The following is a 19,089-nucleotide window of genomic DNA, read 5'->3' on the forward strand; positions in this document are numbered from 1 at the left end:
AAAAAAAAAAATCACGTTTTTTGCTTAATTATGAAGGAAAGTTCTTTGCAAATTATACTTTATTTAAAAATTGTTTTTAGTCTTTAATTGAATTAAAGACCCAGAATGAACATGAGCCACACCATTCAAAGAAGAGAGTTTTAACCCCCATAAAGGAGAAGGCACATACTGGGCCGCCGTCACCCAGCGGGTCCCCTGCTCCACCTCACAACCAGTCACCTCCAACCAAAGACGACGCGACAGAAAGTGAAGTGGAAAGCTTATTGTACGATAAGGACACAAAACTCAATCCAAAGGGTAAGATGTTCTTTTCACAGATCTTTTAGGTTTAGATTTTCCGGCCATCTGATAAATGACTGTGAGGGTTTATATGGGTGTTAAGTAAAAACTGTAAATTTTTTTTTTAAAGAGCCAGTCATGTGTGGTGATGTTTTTTTTTAAAAAAAAAAAATCAGTTTAAAGTAATTGCAACTTATATAACTTCATAATAGAATTTGCTAACAGAAAATTTTTCATTGACTTTCATACTAGAAATAGTATCTTATTCAAAGGAAATTAAAGAATATAGTTCTTTGAAGTAGATTTTTAGCAATCTCAAATTCATTGGAATTTTAGAGAAAAGAGATACTGCCTCTTACAGTAAACTTAAAATAATCATTTTTGATCCTAAAGTTGAGACAGTTTGAGAATACGTATTTATCTGTCTTATACAATTTTTCTACCTGTTACATAAGAATCTGTAGTTAAATTTAGTAGTATAAATTGTAAGAGCAGTGGTGGATTAGGAATTAGAAGTTTGGGTGCAAGTTATAGGTGTTTCCATAAGTAGCTATAGGACTTGAGCCATTCACTAAACATCTGTGATATATAATAGGATTGGAATAGATATCTCTGTCTTTTCAGTTTTAAAAATTTTTATTGCAGTGTAGTTGATTTACGGTGTTGTGTTAGTTTCAGGGGTACAGCCCAGTGAATCAGCTGTACATACATCTACTCGCCTTGAGATTCTCTTCCCAAGGCCATTACAGAGCATTGAGTTCCCTGTGCTAGACAGTAGGTCCTTACTAGCCACCTGTTTTATATATAGTAGTGTGTATATGTTAGTCCCATATCCCAATTTATCTCTCCCCCCGCTTTACCCCCTGGTGACCATAAGTGTGTTTTTTACATCCGTGACTGTATTTTCTGTTATGTAAATAAGACCATGTGTACCACTCTTTGTAGATTCCACATATAAGTATTATCATTGATACTTGTCTTTGTCAAGTTTTATTTTGTTAGACTATGTCATATGTGTCTAAAATAACCAAGCTACTTTAAAAAAAAAAACAAACGGATGTAATTATTTACATAATTACTGTAAAATACTGATGTATATGTGCAGTAAGTCTCAAACACAGTCTTTGCAATACTAAGTTATATTCACCTGCTTCTTAGAAATAAGTTAGTGCCAGGCTGCTGTCAGACATTGCTGCCTCAGTACTATATGCTTTTTAAGTTCTGCACTACGTCTTGAGAGTGAGAGTAAGGTTTTTTTTTCCCTCCCACAGTTCTATGATGGGAATTAAACATCTTGAGAATGAGAATAAGGTCTTTTTTTCCCCACAGTTCTATGATGGGAATTAAAGCCTACGTAATTTTGGACAAATCACTTGGAAGTTTATGCTTCAGTTCATATGTTTATTTAGTTGAGTTATGTAGTTGAGTCTTTGAGATTATATCTTTAAATTATCTGAGTAACTTAAGAGAAATTGTTTGCAAATGAAATTTTTTTTTTTTTTAATTTTTATGTTCACCTTAGCTATCAGTTCTTCTGTACCTGCAATACTGGCCCAGCCAGTGACAACATCTGTTGCTTCAGAAACAGCCTCAGGACAGAAGATTGCTGTTCCTGCAACATCACATCATTTTTGCTTTTCAATAGACTTGAGAAGTATCCATGATTTGGAGGTTGGCTTTCCAATCAACTGTATACTAAGGTATGATTTGATTTTGTTTCAGAGTGTTATTTTCTGAGAAGAAATGCCTTTTCTGTATTTGGGGTGTTGCAGACAATGTCACCAAAGAAATTATTACATTTGTTAAATCAGTGGACCAGAAGGATTAAAGCGGTTGTGTCCTATGACTTTGAAGATATTGGAGGGTGGCATTGATGGTATGAAGGGTAGTTAATCTTGCCTATTCTGATACAGTAATCATAGATATTTTACAATACTTGTTCTGTTTCAAAATACACTGACTCTTGAACTTAAAATGTCTTGTTTCTGGAAAAGTTGCCACAGTTCAAAATACTTGGATGTATAGTATCTGATTTTTCTATAAAATTGCATTATAATGGAAGGTTATATTCCTGATATCTACCTTTTGTATGTATGAATCTAAAAACCATACCTAATGAACTGGAAGTGGAATGTGTCCACACTGTTTAGAGAATTGAAATTTAGTCTGTTAAGTGACTTTATGCAGTGGCTTGTTTTTAATATTACATTTTCATAAACTTTTCAGCTGATAAATAGATTAAATGTAATATGATTGTGTGTTTTAGTTTGGAGTCTTTAGGTTCTTATAAATTACTTTGGAGCAAGCAATAGCATTTGTAATAACATTTTTGGTCTTTATGTGACTAACATGCAAAAAATTAGAAAATTTTTCTGTCATCTTGGATTACCATTCCCAAGAACTTCATCAACTTTTTGTTGCTTCCTGCTGTTGTTTGAGGCACATCTGCCTTTCAGATGTCCAAGTGAACTCCTTGTGTGTGTGTATGCTCATTTCTGTCCGACTCTTTGTGATCCTGTGGACTATATCTCGCCAGGCTCCTCTGTCCATGGGATTCTCCAGGCAAGAATATTCGAGTGGGTTGCCATTTCTTCAGGAGCTCTTTCCTATCCAGAGATCAAACCCGGGTCTCCATCATTGGCAGGTGGATTCTTTACCACTGAGTCACCCAGGAAGCCTTAAGTCCACTCCTATTGTATCTACTTTTACAGTTCTTTTGATTGTTTATCAAATTGTTTCCAAAGTCCTCTGAGATTTGGTGTGAATAAAGGACAGAATCAAAGAGACCCAACACTGAATGTGACAGTGAAGTCGTAGAATGGAAATCTATCCTCACAGCTTAAGTTCTGCCTTTTACTTCATCTTACAGGCTGAGAAGCATGGCTGAAAGACTGTTTTTATTTAAAACTTGAAAGCCCAGAAAGGGTTTCCTCTTATAGACATAGCTTTTCTCACAGGGTTTATATAATATAGAACTATTGCTTTTTCTCTTTTGCTCCTAGTGGAGAAACTGGTTTTAGAGATGATGTTGGCCAGAAGCACAGGGATGATCTAAAATTGGATGAAGGATTTCCCTGGTGGTCCAGTGGTTAAGACTACACACTTCCACTGTAGGGGCATGGGTTCAATCCCTGGTCAGGGTGCTGAGATCCCACATGCTTGTGGTACAGCCAGAAAATAAAATAAATAGAATAGATGTTTTGAGGGAAAGTCTTGAACAAGCCCACTTAGAAGACACATATTAGTTTTTGTGTTTCCTGATTGCCACAGGCCCATTTGTTTAATCATCAAGTGATTACAGTAAGCCAGCAGTTTGCCCAGTATCAGGGCAGGGAGCATATAGACAAAGAGCTCAACCTAGTGAAGAAGACAGATTCAGAAATATGTTAATAAATGAGGAAGGCCAGTATTATAGTACACTTGACAAAAGTGGAAAGAATATTCTGCCCCAAGGAAATAGTTAGAATCCACTTAATACTCTGTAGAAATTATTTGATCATAAGGACTACTGCTTCTCTTTGATTCATTTTAAGGCTTTAAAAAAAAAGGTTGGGCATTTTATGTTTGATAGATTTTATGTTATTTTATTTTTATGCTCTGCATTGGTATGAAATTGTTGTGTCCTATTACCTAAGGGAATTTGTGAGATAACACTTATATTAGAAAAAAAGTTTAATGCATTTCCTTTTTTTAAAATCACTACATCTGTTAAATTTCTAGGGGATGAACTCTGTGAGATGACCGAAATTCAGTTTATGTAATTGTTTAGGAGTTGAATCTATGCACAAGATTCTTCTTGTATTAATAGAAAAAGTAGTTTTCACTAGTAAAGCTTAAATCCTAGTTTTGTCAATAAACAACAAAGTATCAGATGAAATTTAAGTGAGCATTACAGTATCTTTATATTTGACTTCAAATACAAAATAAGTTCAGCAATAGGCCAGGCATTCTTCTGTTTAATCTGGTGTGACTTATGTTGAAAGAAATAATGTTATGTCAATCTTTGATACTTTTGTAGTATATTCTCAGTTCACAGACAAAACACTATGACTGCATCCTTTAGGAGCTGACTAAGGGTTTTTTTAGCCCATAAAAAAATCAGGACATTATTATATAAAGGAAAATAAGTTTAAAAATTGAACTTAGCAAGCGTTTCTTGACAGTACACTGTGTCACAAAAGCTGTTCCTTGGAGTGCAAAGATGGAAATGATAAGAACTGTGCCCTCAGGAATTCTTTTTCCCCCACATTTTAGTTTTATTATTTCTTCATAATAATATTTTTGAAGTATAACATTGGGTGAATTTAATGTGTATAGCAGGTTAATTTGCTACATTTATACACCTCAAGGGTACCAGCACTGTCTTTGTTTAAGGGAGTCATTTTCACTTCTAAATCTTTGTCTTACTGGGAATTTATCAAAGTGACTCTCTTCCTTAATTAGTATATTGCCTTCAAATTACAGTATTCTCCTTCTTCCCCAGAGCATCATTTGAAGATGACTTGTAAAGCAACTTTGGAAGCCAGTGCTGGGCAAATAATGCATTTTTTTTCTGTAATCTCTGTGATTTTTTTTCTGTTAATACCAAAAATATTTATATAATTTTAAAGTTGGTGATAGTAAAACCATAAGGTATTTGTACCATTTATCTATTAAAATTTATTTGCTCACAATATTCATATTGTACTCTCTTTTTCACAGATTATAAATCTCATCTGTACACTGCTTTAAGATTTTTGTTTTCCTTAAATTCTAGGTACTCATATCCTTTCTTTGGAAGTGCAGCTCCTATTATGACTAACCCTCCAGTAGAAGTTCGGAAAAACATGGAGGTTTTTCTTCCCCAGTCTTACTGTGCATTCGATTTTGCAACTTTGCCTCATCAACTCCAGGATACCTTCCTAAGGTAATGTGTACATGATAGTATTTTTTTCAAATCAGCTCTCGAAAATTTGTATCTTATTGACAAGAGGAATTCCTTTACATGTCTAAATCCACAGCAGCTTATGCATTTGAGAATCTGGAAACAAACTTAACATCTCTGACACTTGTGCTTCCACTATAAGGTTTTATCAGTATGTGTTCATGAAGGCTTATTTCAGATTTTCATATCTGGTTTGCCTGAGTTGGGATATTAGAACTTTATTAAAACAATATAGGAGTAATGAAGGCTCTTTGAAAAGTAATCTTGCTTTTTCCTGTACAATATGCGAAGATAAATACAGGCTGTTTAATTCTTGATGATTCATTTAATGACTGTAATGCATTATTTGCTTTTTCTTTTTTTTTTTTTAATCTGTATAAAATAGAGATGTGGTTCCAGCTATCTGAAATGGATATGTGAAGAAAAATGAGATCTTTGAAATATCTTTTTACTTTCTTAGAGTATCACAATTCAAAAAGAATTTTAAAAGAGAAAAAAATAAACATTATGTAACCATTCGTGGGAATAGTGTTTGAAGGGTTTTCTTTATTGCATAGGAAGAGGTGTAAAAAAAATGTAATAGTATTTTCTATCTGTTATTTGTAGAATTGAGCCTTTACATTCCAGGTAACAAAAACATGCTTGACTACATTAAAGGAATTCAAAATTTTTAGTCCAGAAAAGCCTTAGTTCACAGTTGATAAGTATGAACACATGTTTCTCTTTTCCTTAGGATTCCATTGCTGGTTGAATTATGGCACAAGGATAAAATGAGTAAAGATTTACTTCTGGGAATCGCCAGAATCCAACTTTCTAACGTCTTGTCTTCAGAAAAAACTCGCTTTTTAGGTTCTAGTGGTGAACAGTGCTGGCGACAAACTTACAGTGAAAGTGTGCCTATTATTGCAACACAAGGGTAATGCATTTCTTATATTGAGTCTTTGCTTTTTATTCTGTTTAGCTGGTTATAGCCTTATCCTTTAATGTCATTTTTTTCATATCTTTTTTCTTTGACCCGCGGGGGCTATATCCCAGTTTGCTCGTTAGCTTTCTGATACCTAGTATACCCTCACAGAGTGAATCTGTGTTACCATAATACTTAAGAGTGTTGAGTGAGTATTTCTCTCTCCTCTGTTTAGACTCATAATTTTAAGTTCAGGATCAGGCTTTTTTTTTAATTTAGTAATTCAAATTTATAATGTATTTTTACATTATTTTGAATTTTTCTACTTGAAAAATATGTAAACTTTTGCCTTAAATATAGTTGGCGAATGTTACAGATCTTTGACTCTAAAAAATGAGTATTTTTTTTTTTGGCCCTGAAATTCACTGCCACAGTGAAAAACTGGAGTTCGTATATTTTAAATGAAATCATTCAACAATTATCTCTCTATATATCACCTGCCTTTATGTTTAAAGTGCAATAAGAATGTGGAAGAAAAGCAGGCCCAGTGAAAAGCTGAGATGTCTTAAGTATTATTGGAATTTCTTCTCTCACTCTTCCTTCTCCATGCCACTTCCAGAGACTGAAGGGTTTAGTAAACTTTCTTATTTACTTGGAGATCTGGGAACAGTTTTTTTAGAAAATCGGTTATTCTAGATAATTGAAAATTCTTTTAAAACTTAACATTCTTTTCTGTTAGGTCAAGTAGAATATGAGGAAAACAATCATTACTTGTTGGAAGTTATTCTAATGATGATTGCTTTGAATATTAACTTTTATTGACCTGCTGTGTAGACAAGTTTTAAGAGATTTACTTAAGCGAAAACTTCAGAGATGATTCTGCTTCATTTTACTTTACTCATTTCTTCTAAAATCTGAGATGAGAAGAAGGAAATGTAAAAGTTGATTAATTAAGAGTTCTAATTGTGTGAATCCAATCCTTAAAGTTTTGATTTAAACAAAGCCACGTATTTTTGTTGCCAAAATTTTATTTTCCTTTATTTAATTTTATTTCCTTTATTTTCCTTTATTTCCATTTTTTTATTTAATGCCCCATGCAGTTCTGTGATACAGAGAGGTATTCATTATAATAAACATGTCATTATCCTGCTTCCAGGATTTAATCCTGAAGCAATGCTCATACTCAGCAAAAGAATTATGAACGAGAATGTTACAGTCCAAGAAAAGCAGAAAAAAGAGTTCAGAATAATCTATATATAATTGAGTAGGGGAATTGTTATGTGTTTAAAATTTTACCAAATAAATTCATTAGTATGTTTTACAGGCTTTAACAGTTACATTTTTGAATTAGTGTTTGTCATTACACTGGAGAAAATGTTCCTGTATAAATGGAAAAATGGACAAAACTGTATGAATTTTAATATGCCTGAGTACATGCATATCTACATAATCTAAAAAAGAAGTAAATGAAATTTTAGCACTCTTTGTGGGCAGTGAGATTTAAAATTTCTCTTTTATACTTTTGAAGTTTTTCAAATAACCTGCTACTGTTACAGGTAATTTTGTAGTGAATGTAGGTATGTACTTAATACTGTGTTTGTGACCAAATAAAATGACATATATAGAAGGTCTTGAAGTCTATAAAAGCTGCTTCACTTTGAGCAACAAGTGTCAGGAGCAAGGCTTGTTACCTACTCAATGCTCTAGCCTTGGGGAAGTAAAAGGAAACATAGAAGTGTTTCCATGACGTTTTAAATATTTCTGATTTCATTTGTAGGTCAAATAACAGGATAGTAGATCTTTCTTACACAGTGACTTTAGAGGATTACGGACTAGTGAAGATGCGTGAGATTTTTGTCTCTGATTCATCTCAGGTATGTGTCACTGAATGTTATGAAAATTATTCTTTAAAATGGACCTAATGTATGTATGTATGTGTGTGTGTTTGTTTCAATATGCTTTTTTTTTTTTTTAATTCACATCGTAGGGTTTATCTGCTGTACAACAAAAGCCATCTTCTGTTCCTCCAGCACCCTGTCCTTCAGAAATCCAGACAGAGCCTCGTGAAACCTTAGAATACAAAGCAGCACTTGAGCTAGAAATGTGGAAAGAGATGCAAGAAGACATTTTTGAAAATCAGGTTACCTTTTAAATGTTACTTAAAAAGTATTTTTGTCCAGTTTAGTGTATCTTTCCTCCTGCAACATAGGCTTTTCTTTCTTTTCCACGGATACCTTATCTAGTCCCTTTGAATTCAAGAATTGCCTTGCTCTTTAAAAGAAAGAAAACTAAGAATTAAAAATATGCAGGGGACTTCCTTGGTGGTCAGATGGCTAAGACCTCCCTCTCCCAGTGCAGAGGGCCCAGGTTCAGTCCCTGGTCAGGGAGCTAGATTCCCACATGCCACAGTTTAAGAGTTCACATGCCTCAACTACAAAGATCCCATGTGCTGCAACTAAGACCTGGCAGAGCCAAATAAATAAGTATAAATATTTTAAAAGGTGAACTATCAAAAAATACTCAAAATGTGACCACTTTGTAGAAGCCATCCAGAAGGAGTCTTCTAAACTTTCTCCAAGTCAGAATTTAAGGACTTGAAGGTTCCTTGTAATTGCAGGATCTCATTTAGCATGCCCTCCTGGAAGCTGGAATCACCAGTTGTTAAGTAAGAGAGGTACAAAACAGCTTACTGTTAGCTTTATACTGTCCTGAAATACCCTCAGATTGGTATAACTCACATCAGGCATCCTCTGTTGTGTTTAAATAGAATGTCTGAAAGAAATATCGGTGGTCAGTATTATTTAACTGAAAACAACTGTTATTTGAAATATTTACTTGTTTGAAATTTTTTTTAAACTTTATTTTTCTTTCTTTTTTCTTCCTTTGGCAGCTAAAGCAGAAAGAACTGGCTCATATGCAAGCTCTTGCTGAGGAATGGAAGAAAAGAGACCGAGAGAGAGAGTCACTAGTAAACAAAAAGGTAATGACTGTGTAAAAATGGAAGGAGGAAAGATAGAGTATTAATGACAGTATCTTCTATAGACACAAACATCTCTGGAATGAATGACTAAGCATCGTGGTTATATATTGGCCTGGATAAAGTGAATGAATGGGTCAAGGGTAGAAAGAAGAGTTTTCACTATAAAGTGTTTTATACTTCTTAGATTTTGAACCCTGCAAATACATTACCAGTTCAAAAAGTGAATGAATATAAAAAACATACTGTACCGCACAGAGAACTCTGTAAGTGCCCTGTGGTGACCTAAATGGGAAGGAAATCCAAAAAAGAGGGGAGCTATGTGTATGTATAGCAGATTCACTTTGCTGTAGAGCACAAACATTGTGAAGCAACCATATATCAATAAAAATTAATAAAGCAACCATATCCAAAACCAAAAAAGGGAACACTCTAGAGAAACAGCCTATCTCTGTATTTAAAAAGAAAATTAAACATTTAAGTGTATATAAATATTACATTATCATCTATTAGTTAATGAAAAGTACGCCAAACTTTCAAGTTGTTTTAAAAGACTGAATCATGAAATAAATCACATCTTTAAAAATGATAACATAAGACCATCTGATCTTATTCCAGAAAGCCAAAATTTAATGTTTATCTATTCATACTCAAGTTACTGAGTAAAACAACCTTGAAAATTAGACCTGTCTCAGATATTCCAAATTTAAGTCTCTAAAAATACTCTTATATTAGTGATTCATGAAATGTCTACAAGTGGGAGAAGACAAACTATGGCAGGGGAGTTTGCTACACTAGACCAAGACACAGCCCAGTGTGTGGACTAGAAAATTCTTTAAAGTTGTTTCAGGTCTCTTCTCTGACTTTCAGCCATTTACATTTAATGTAGTTATTGATGTGCTTGGGTTTAATTCTACTGTCTTGCTCTCAGTTTTCAATTTGTCGCACACATTTCTTGTTCCTTTTTTGCTCTTCTCCTGTTTTCTTTTGCAATTCGTTGCATTTTTTTTTTAATGATTCCATTTTATTTTTTACAGTTGCTTTATTAGTAACATCTCTTTTGTTGTATTTTTTTAGTGATGGCTCTAGGGCTTATAGTATGTATCTTTGTTGTTGTTTAGTTGCTCCGTCATGTCCGATTATTTTGTGACCCCATGGGCTGTAGCCTGCCAGGCTCCTCTGTCCATGGGATTTCCCAGGCAAGAGTACTGGAGGGGGTTGCTGTTTCCTTCTCCAGGGGATCTTCCCAGCCCAGGGATCAAACCCACGTCTCCTGTCTTGGCAGGCATATTCTTTGAGCCACTGGGAAAGCCCATGCATCTTTATTTATCACAGTTTATCTTCAGATGATATAGCACAATTAGTTTTTGACACAATTTAATCTTTGAGCCATTTTTCTAATGTGATTGATGGGCTTTTCATTGTTGATGTTTGTAACATATGTAGAAGCAAAATAGTTGATGATAACACAAGGTGTGGAAGTGAGGATATGGACATACACTGTTGTAAAGTTCTCATTCTACTTCGCTAGTTTAAGCAATCATCTCTTTTCTAGATTACTGCGTTTACTTCTTAACTTGGTACCCTGTCCTCTTTTCCTGGCCCCTGTAGTTTTTTGATACTCATATCAGCCAAGAGTAGAGGAAGTCAGATTATGTACTCCTCTGCTTAAAACCCATCCAACTGATCACATTTAGAATAAAACTCAAGAGTTCTTACCAGACCTACAAGGCCTTATGTGACCCATCCCCTCGCTTCCTCTGTGACCTCATCTTCTGCCAGCCTTCAGTTCACAGAGTCTGTTCTAACCATGTTGACCTCTCTGTATTTCGTCAGACATGCTGAGCCACTTCTCACCTCAGGATCTACAGGCTGCTTTTCTTTAGAGATACCTTCTGGTTTCTGCTCGGAGTGGTCTGAGGGAGGCCTTCTCTGATCACTATATCCAGAATAGTGTCCTCTTCACCTGCCGCCAGGCACTAACCATCCCCTCATTCTGGTTTGTTTCCCTCATAGCATTTCCCTACTATTACATTAAAGATTCACTTCTTTGATTGTAGTTTGTTTTCCCTCCGAGTATATAGGTTCCACATGACTTTGTTTTGCCTGTTGTCTGCAAGGTGTACAGTTAACATTTGTTTAAACTAAAAGGATAATGATTTCGGGTTTTACATAGTTTTGAGTTTGAGATTTACGGGGAATGTTGGCATGTTCAGCAGGTATTTGGATTTACAGGTCTATAACTGTGGAGCGAGGTTTGACTTTGCGATACAAACTTGGGATTTCTTTGTATATCTGATGGTATGTAGATAAGGTCACCCCAGGAAGTCACATAGTTTGAGAGGAGAAGACATCCTGAGGCAGAATTCTGGGAACACAGATATTTGGGTTGTCAGAGGAAGCACATGTGGTTTGAATACTCTTACCTGCCTTCCTATGAGGCATTTTTACATGTGGCACTCAGAATTTTTTTTATTTAGTTTTAAATTAGTTTTTATTGGAGGACAGTGTTGTGTTAGTTTCTACTCTGCAGCACAGTGAATCAGCCATTACATATGTCCCCGCCCTTTTGGACTTCTTCCCCATCCCGGTCACCACAGGGCATTATAGAGTTCTCTGTGCCAGATGGTATGTTCTGCTTAGTTATCTATTTTATATTTAGTATCAATAGTATATATGTGTCAATCCCAATCTCCCACCTCCTCCTATCCCCCCTTCCCCCTTGGTATCCATATATTTGTTCTCTAGGTCTGTGTCTCTATTTTTGCTTTGGCAAAGTGGCACACAGAATTTGACACATTTATATTAGTGATTTGCCTAAGACTTAGGCAAATTAAGATTTATTAATTTATTAAGATTAAGATTAAATTAATTAAGATTAAAGTAAACCAAAAGTCAGTGGTAGAGTTAACAGAATAAATAAATGATCTTGGTTGATTAGTATGTTGGGCTAAATAAAATACAATTTAACAAGGACAGATGTCAAATTCTGTTATAGGAGTAAAACATTAACTTGGACAGTGGATATAGTTATTCCAGGTTTATAAATACAAACCTTGGGGATTTTCTTTGATATAACAAATGGTGTGATTAGGATCCTCAGATAGCAAATGCAGTTTTAGATGAACTTCATAGACAAGTGTTGACCTGGTCTCTGGCAGTGCACGTTCTTTAGTTTCTGAAAGAGTGAGATACATCTGGGTGCCATATTTGTGAAAGGACTTAGTTTAGAATAGAGACTCCAGATTAAGTCCAACATACTAGAGGATGTGGAAATAATAACATGTGGACAATAGTTGAAGCTTGTGTTTATCATGGAGAAGAAAAAAGACTAGGAGGATATATGATGGCTATCGCTAGAGTCAAATATGTGAAGGTACTTTTTTTCTTCTTCCCAAGGGAGAGAAACATGATTAAAGGGGGGGCTCTAAGGAGCATCAAACCAGAGCTTTACTGGCAGTAGTAAAGAGAAAACTAGGTTGGGGCCTGGGACCTGGTAAGGAGGACAGAAAATTGGTTCACAAAGTCCTGGTAAATATGACCAGTCTGAACTGAACCATGAGAGAGGGTCCTGTGGAAACCAAGCATCCATCATGGATTCACATCTTTAAAGACAGAGCAGAGCAGGACTTTAGGCATTGGGGTAGAATTTGGCATACCAAGTATGGGCCCATGCAGGAACTCTAACTTTAGAAATGACTAAGAACTCATGACTAAGAACTCAGTTATTTGAACTGTAATAAAGGACCAGGTCTGAACAATAGGAGGACTGACTTGAAACTGATTAGCTGGTCTATCAACAATATTAGTTGCAGGGAGAGAGCTAAATAAATAAATGAATAAGAAGGCTTCAAAAGAAAACTGGGCTGTTGAACAAGGTAGATTTTTAAGGAGCTAGTTTTTTGTTTTTTTTTTTTCTTCACTAAACAAAATTTTATTGGCAGTCTACCTTAGCACCGCATGGGTGAAGGGCTTCCTCCGGAGACTGAAAAGTACTGCAGATACCCAAGCAGAGGCTAGGTCAGCTTCTTTCCTTAGAGTGTAGTAGAATGAATTTCTGCTTTGAATTGGTGAATATAATTCATGATTTTCCTATTCTCAGATCCTTTGTTTCAGTAAAATAATATATGCACTTTTGAATTTGTGTTTTGAATTTGGGGAAAAGTTAAAAGTAATTTTTATTATATTTTAGGTGGCTGAATATACTATTCTCGAAGGAAAACTTCAAAAAACTCTAATTGACTTGGAGAAACGAGAGCAGCAGCTTGCCATTGCAGAATCAGAGGTACTGTATTCATCTGTCATATGTGTTTATTTCACAGAATCCATTTATTAAATAGATACTCATGAATTCATACTATTCATTTGTTTTGTCTTTGTATAAAATATATTTCATGGAAATTGTCTTTTAGGCATTATGGGGGAAACTGCTATTCAACTGGGTAAAGCATATTTTTATATGTTAGAAGGTGAAGAAAAGGTAGAAAACTGTTGTTTAAAATGGTTAATATTCAGTCAGCTTTGGCTGACTTCTGCAATAGTGGAGACTTTTGGTTACCTTTGCAATGATGTGGAAGGAATGGATAGTTGCACTACCTACAGAAAAGCATCAGGGGCCTAGAATTATACTTTTGATTTCAGTAAGAAGGGAATATCCCTTTTTCTTGCCCATTAAAGATTATATCCCAAGAAAGGATAAACATGTTAGTATTGGTTGGCCAAAAAGTTTGTTTGGGTTTTCCTGTAACATCTTGCAGAAAACTTGAATAAACTTTTTCACCAACCTAATACTGTGCCTGGTTAGCATTTTTGCTAGGTTTTATTGAATTTTACTTGATATACTTTTTAGCATTACTATAAAGGTCACTTCAAATTATTAGAATTTCTTCCACATGAAATTTATATGCCCATTCCTTGCCCAAATATTTCTTAAAATTTTCTCGGTATATAACTCAAACCTTATGTAAATCCATGGCTGATTCATGTCAATGTATGGCAAAAACACTACAATATTGTAAAGTAATTAGCCTCCAACTAATAAAAATAAATGGGAAAAAAAAAAAACTCTAACCTTATCTTTACACATTTTCTGGGATTTCTAAATTGATTTACATAGTTAAACCTAAATATAATATAATATGTATTTGTTTCTAATAGTAAGGCTCTGTTATCTTCTATGTGATTAGGTAAAAAAATAAGTTTCTAAAGAAGAAAAGAAACTTGGGCATATTTGCTTATATAATAAAATGGGTTATTTAGATCAGTTATTTAGTCTTAAATAGTTAAGGCTTTTTCAGTTGAATTTATGCATCATATATGGATTTGGGGATATACTTTGTATTTTAGTAGTAAATGATTAAAAATTTTAATTTTAATATACCTAAACATTAACTCTCTAATACCTGAAAATATGAAAATCAGTTTGTAAATTATTCTGAACACTTGACCATATATATAAGGATAATATTGAGCAATATAATGCAACTAGTAGTGAATCACCCTCTTAAAGATGTACCCGTTTTAAGCTTCAAAGAGAAAGAAGAGAACTGAAATCAGAACGTGAACGGAACCTGCAAGAACTTCAGGATTCTATCCGGAGGGCCAAGGAAGATTGTGTTCACCAAGTAGAACTGGAAAGGTTGAAGATGAAGCAACTACAAGAGGATAAACACCGACTTCAGCAGCAAGTAGGGTTAAAATATGTGTTACCTCTTTAAACTGAGAGTTTATTTGCATTCTAGAAATAATAGAAATGGTTCGCTAAAGAGTTATAAAAATTCTCAGTAATTTGGACTACTAATCGTATTTATTGCACTGAGATTCAGATGTAAGTTGAATCTTCTTTTCCTGAGTCAAAGCTAAGGACTATATTGGAATAATCTCTTATAATTATTTGCATGAGTCTGTGCTATATTTGAGTTAAATCTCAAATTAGAATTTTTTTTCAGATAAATCTCCTCTTAGCAAACATACTTTTCATATATGACTGGACCAAGTTCAGTTAAGAACCAAATTTCATGAGAGAATTGTCTGTGCTCCTCCTCATTTTTCACCTCTCAACCGCTTCTCCTCAGGTTTCTATCCCCATTGCCCCAGGCAGTTGTCAGAGAAACGAGCAGTGGCTCAGCCGTTGAGTTCCGCGGGCATGTTTCGTTTCTCATCTAAATCACACTCATCACCAGCATCAACACTGCTGTTTCTGCCTTTGTATATTCTCTTCTCTCAGTGCCGCTCTCCTTGTTTTTCTCTACTTTCTGGCCATGCCTCAGGCTCTCTGAAAGCTTATTTTCCTTTATCTAGCCATTAAATGTTGAACTACCTCCCAGCTCCAGACTTAGACTGTGCTAAGCAGTCTTATTCATGTCTATAGTTTCAGAGACAGCCTATATCTCTGGGACTTGCACATTTGTATCCCAGACCTTACCTTTGCACCCTGGACCCACTTATCTCATTGCCTTTTAGACATCTCTCCTTGGGTGTCTTGGGCATTTAAAACTCAGCATGAGCCTCCTATCCATACTTGACCTTGCTGTAAGTGTTCTTTACTTCAGTGAGCAACCCCTGTAACCTGTTCTTCTGTTGCAGCCTAAGTGATATTTTTGAAGTTTGGGAATCATGACACTCTCTTCTAAAACCATTTAGGGTTGTCTTAATGCTCATAGAATAAAGATCAGAATTACTGTCTTGCCCTACCAACCTTTGCATAGTTTGCACCCAGCCTACCTACCTCACCTCGTCTCTCGCTGTTGCTGTATGGTCCTCTTCAGGTCCTCGGGCATACCATGCATGCTTCACCCTTTAGAATCTTTGTATACTCTGCTTTTTCTTGGCCCAGTGAACTATACTAATCTCTGTCTGCAGCTGAGGCATTGCTTTCCCAGAGAAATCTTCCCTGACCCCTGCTGTCCAAGTCTAGGTCAAGTTTTGTTATATGTTTTCTTGGTGTACTCTTCTCTTATTCTATTTCTTTATGATATGTTATAGCAGTTTGTTTTTATTTTCATTAGTGTGATAATTTGATCAGTGTCAGATTGTTAGGTCAATGAAACTATTTGGGTTTCTATCTGTATGCCTGGAGCCCAGCCAGTCTTCAGTACATAATATGGGCTTAAAAAATATTTGCTGGGGGAAAAAAAAAAGGCTCAAGCTGTTAAAAATGAAGCTTATCTATCTTGAAAAATTTCAGTGTAGATTAGATATATATGATGAATGCCTCTGAAGTCTTTAGTAAATTCTGGCATGAAGAATAGTTTCCCTAGCAGTTCAGGGTCAGGTAAGACCATATTATTTAGGTGGTTATAAAGATAAATTCGATTGTTATTATGGCAGTCTCATGTAGATTTATGAAAGATAAAGTTGTAAAAGTGGGCAATTGTGCTGGGATTCTCCAGGATTGCTTCTCTTCTACGATTTATCAGGAAGATTGAGCCATCTAGAAAAAATGCTTCTAAGATATGTTAGAATCCCTAGGGGAGCTCTTGAAAAAAAAACAACAAAACAAAACATGGGCATTGCTACCCTGTCCCTACCCTACCTGAGGTATAATTAGCTTACATCTTTGTGGAAAGAATTAGTATTTTGGAAAAATTCCCCAGAGCACTCCTAAAATATAAGCTAAAACCTGTGGGAAAAACTGTGGTAGAAAGCAGAAGTTTTGGGGATGCCCAATTACTAAGCCCATGACTGTAAACATTTCCCCTCTTCTGTATTAGAGAACTTTGCAGGCCCTTACTCTGAACCAGGTTACGTGTACGTACACACAATTCTAACAAGATGGGTAGAAGAGACAGATACACCATCAGTGCACAGTGATGAAGTATATACATTCAAATATGTAAAAGCAGTTATTAGAAGTGAAAAAAGCCAATGTAAATTGTGATCCACTTAGCAAAGGAAAAAGAGCCCAGTATGCCTAATAGTAGATTGATAATGTGCCTGTCAAAAAATGCCAAACACTAAGTTTATTAGCTTTTGTTTTAAACAAAAATGTGACAGATTCTTTAGAGAAGTTTCTATTCAATTTTAAAAGTTTGCGTGTTCAAAGAGGTAAACTTTAGTTATATGGAAAGCTTCCACGTATGGAACACTCACTACCTTAAGATGCTAGATAAATCCTGATTAGAATTATCGATAATTACTGGCATAAATAAGAATTTATTGGTAATTTAAGTTCCATTTTTGCTACCAGTTTTCTCAGTATTTCACATTTCGTTATGTCTTAGAGAAATAAAAAACTGGTTTACCTAATGATGGCTAGTCATATTGGTAAAAGCTTCTTTAACAGTACTTGAAATTGAAGGGAAAGTGTTAGTCACTCAGTCGTGTCCGACTCTGTGACCCCAGGGACTGTAGCCCACCAGGCTCCTCTCCGTTGGATTTCCCAGACAAGAATACTGGAGTGGGTTGCCATTTCCTTCTCCAGGGATCAAACCCGGGTCTCCTGCATTGCAGATGGATTCTTTACCATCTGGGCCACCAGGGAATCCCTGTGCTTACTTCCATTTGATTAAAAAAAAAAATCCCAGATTTTGAAACAACACTTTTATTATCTTTTTGTCTTGATAGTTTTGAAACTGTTTTAAGGGAAATTACAGTGTTTAGTCAAGACAGTCTTTTTTTTTTTTTTTTAATTTAAGGAAGTATTGCCTGCTTTCATTAGAGGATCATTCTAGGAGATGAAAATATCTGAGTTCTGTTCGTATGTCTGCCACTTACTGGCTCTGTGGCACTGCCTCAGTAATCCAGTTCTCTGACCCTCAGTTTTGTTACCTATAAATATGAAGGGACTGAGCCAAATCTTTAGGTTGTAATCATATTGGAATTATGAAATTCATAGAGTATCAAATTATAAGAACAATAAATACTGCATTAAAATTAAACTTACTTTCATCAATAATCAGGTATACCTATAATGTTCAATCATTCATGACACATTTTAAAAAATTATTTCCAGTATTTTTATAATATTACTTTTCTGTCACCTAAAATTTAACAACAATGTTCTCAAGATACTGGTTTAATAAGAAATTTCATACTCTTAAAAAGTTTTTGTATATTGTTAATCAGTTGACTTACTGAATTTTTAAGATTACTAGAGCAGTTAATTTTCCTCATTACAGTTTATGTATTTTCTAAATTTTCTAAATATGAACATGCCTTAAAGATAAAATGACACTGTTGAATTCTGTAATACTATACTTTGCATACCTCTGTTTTAAAACGGCTATAATCTTTTTTTAATACAGCTTAACGATGCCGAAAATAAGTATAAGACTTTAGAAAAAGAGTTCCATCAGTTCAAAGATCAGCAAAGCAGCAAACCAGAAATTCGACTACAGTCTGAAATAAATCTTCTCACTTTGGAAAAGGTACCTGTGTTGGTTTATGGCATCTTAACTAGCCCTAATGATCATTTTATAAGATCAGTAAATGATACTTGCATATTCAGTGTAATAACATTTAACTGTAGTATTCTGATATCAAATAATACATCTCATCAAAGAATTTGATGCACATGACGCTGTCACTTGAATTTCATCGCTTTATTTTTAACAATTATAGCCTATACTGGAGTCATTGGTTGAAAACTGCAGAATTGAGTAACTCTTGGACTAAAGGAATTCACAAACCTGTCAGGAAAGCTATAACAGCCAGGAGAAACTGAAGCTTTAAAAAAGGAGAGGATGGTTGGACCATATAAATAAAATGTAGTCCTTGATATAACTATTCAAGAGGCAAAAAGGGTGTACATAGAAAATTTGGAGAGAAGAATAAGAATGTGGTTTAAAAAATTGAGTTGAAAAAGGGTATTAACTGATTTCTTGTAGCATTTCTGAATTCATTAAATGTTTCTGGAGCTTGTCAAATGCCATGCTATCTTTGGTTCCTCTTCTTACCTCATATCTATTTAATTGCAAAGTTCTGCTTCTTACATATCTAGACACTCTCAGCCTTCTCCTCATTTCTTTACCAGTGACCTTGAATTTGAATCAAGCTGGACATTTC

At 34.9% G+C, this 19,089-nt stretch overlaps 1 protein-coding gene across 3 annotated transcripts in view; it reads left to right on the forward strand.

Moving 5' to 3' along the window:
- Positions 1-19,089, forward strand: part of CEP120 (centrosomal protein 120) — an 81,766-nt gene that overhangs the window by 45,280 nt on the left and 17,397 nt on the right. For all 3 annotated transcript variants that reach the window (XM_043912246.1, XM_043912247.1, XM_043912248.1), the window contains 10 exons: positions 81-297; positions 1,802-1,979; positions 5,036-5,185; positions 5,937-6,119; positions 7,885-7,981; positions 8,095-8,247; positions 8,998-9,087; positions 13,277-13,369; positions 14,610-14,771; positions 18,330-18,452. In XM_043912246.1, the coding sequence (XP_043768181.1) occupies positions 81-297; positions 1,802-1,979; positions 5,036-5,185; positions 5,937-6,119; positions 7,885-7,981; positions 8,095-8,247; positions 8,998-9,087; positions 13,277-13,369; positions 14,610-14,771; positions 18,330-18,452 (1,446 nt within the window). The remainder of the gene's footprint in view (positions 1-80; positions 298-1,801; positions 1,980-5,035; positions 5,186-5,936; positions 6,120-7,884; positions 7,982-8,094; positions 8,248-8,997; positions 9,088-13,276; positions 13,370-14,609; positions 14,772-18,329; positions 18,453-19,089) is intronic.

The sequence above is a fragment of the Cervus elaphus genome, chromosome 9 (assembly GCF_910594005.1).
Source record: "Cervus elaphus chromosome 9, mCerEla1.1, whole genome shotgun sequence".
NCBI lineage: Eukaryota > Metazoa > Chordata > Mammalia > Artiodactyla > Cervidae > Cervus > Cervus elaphus.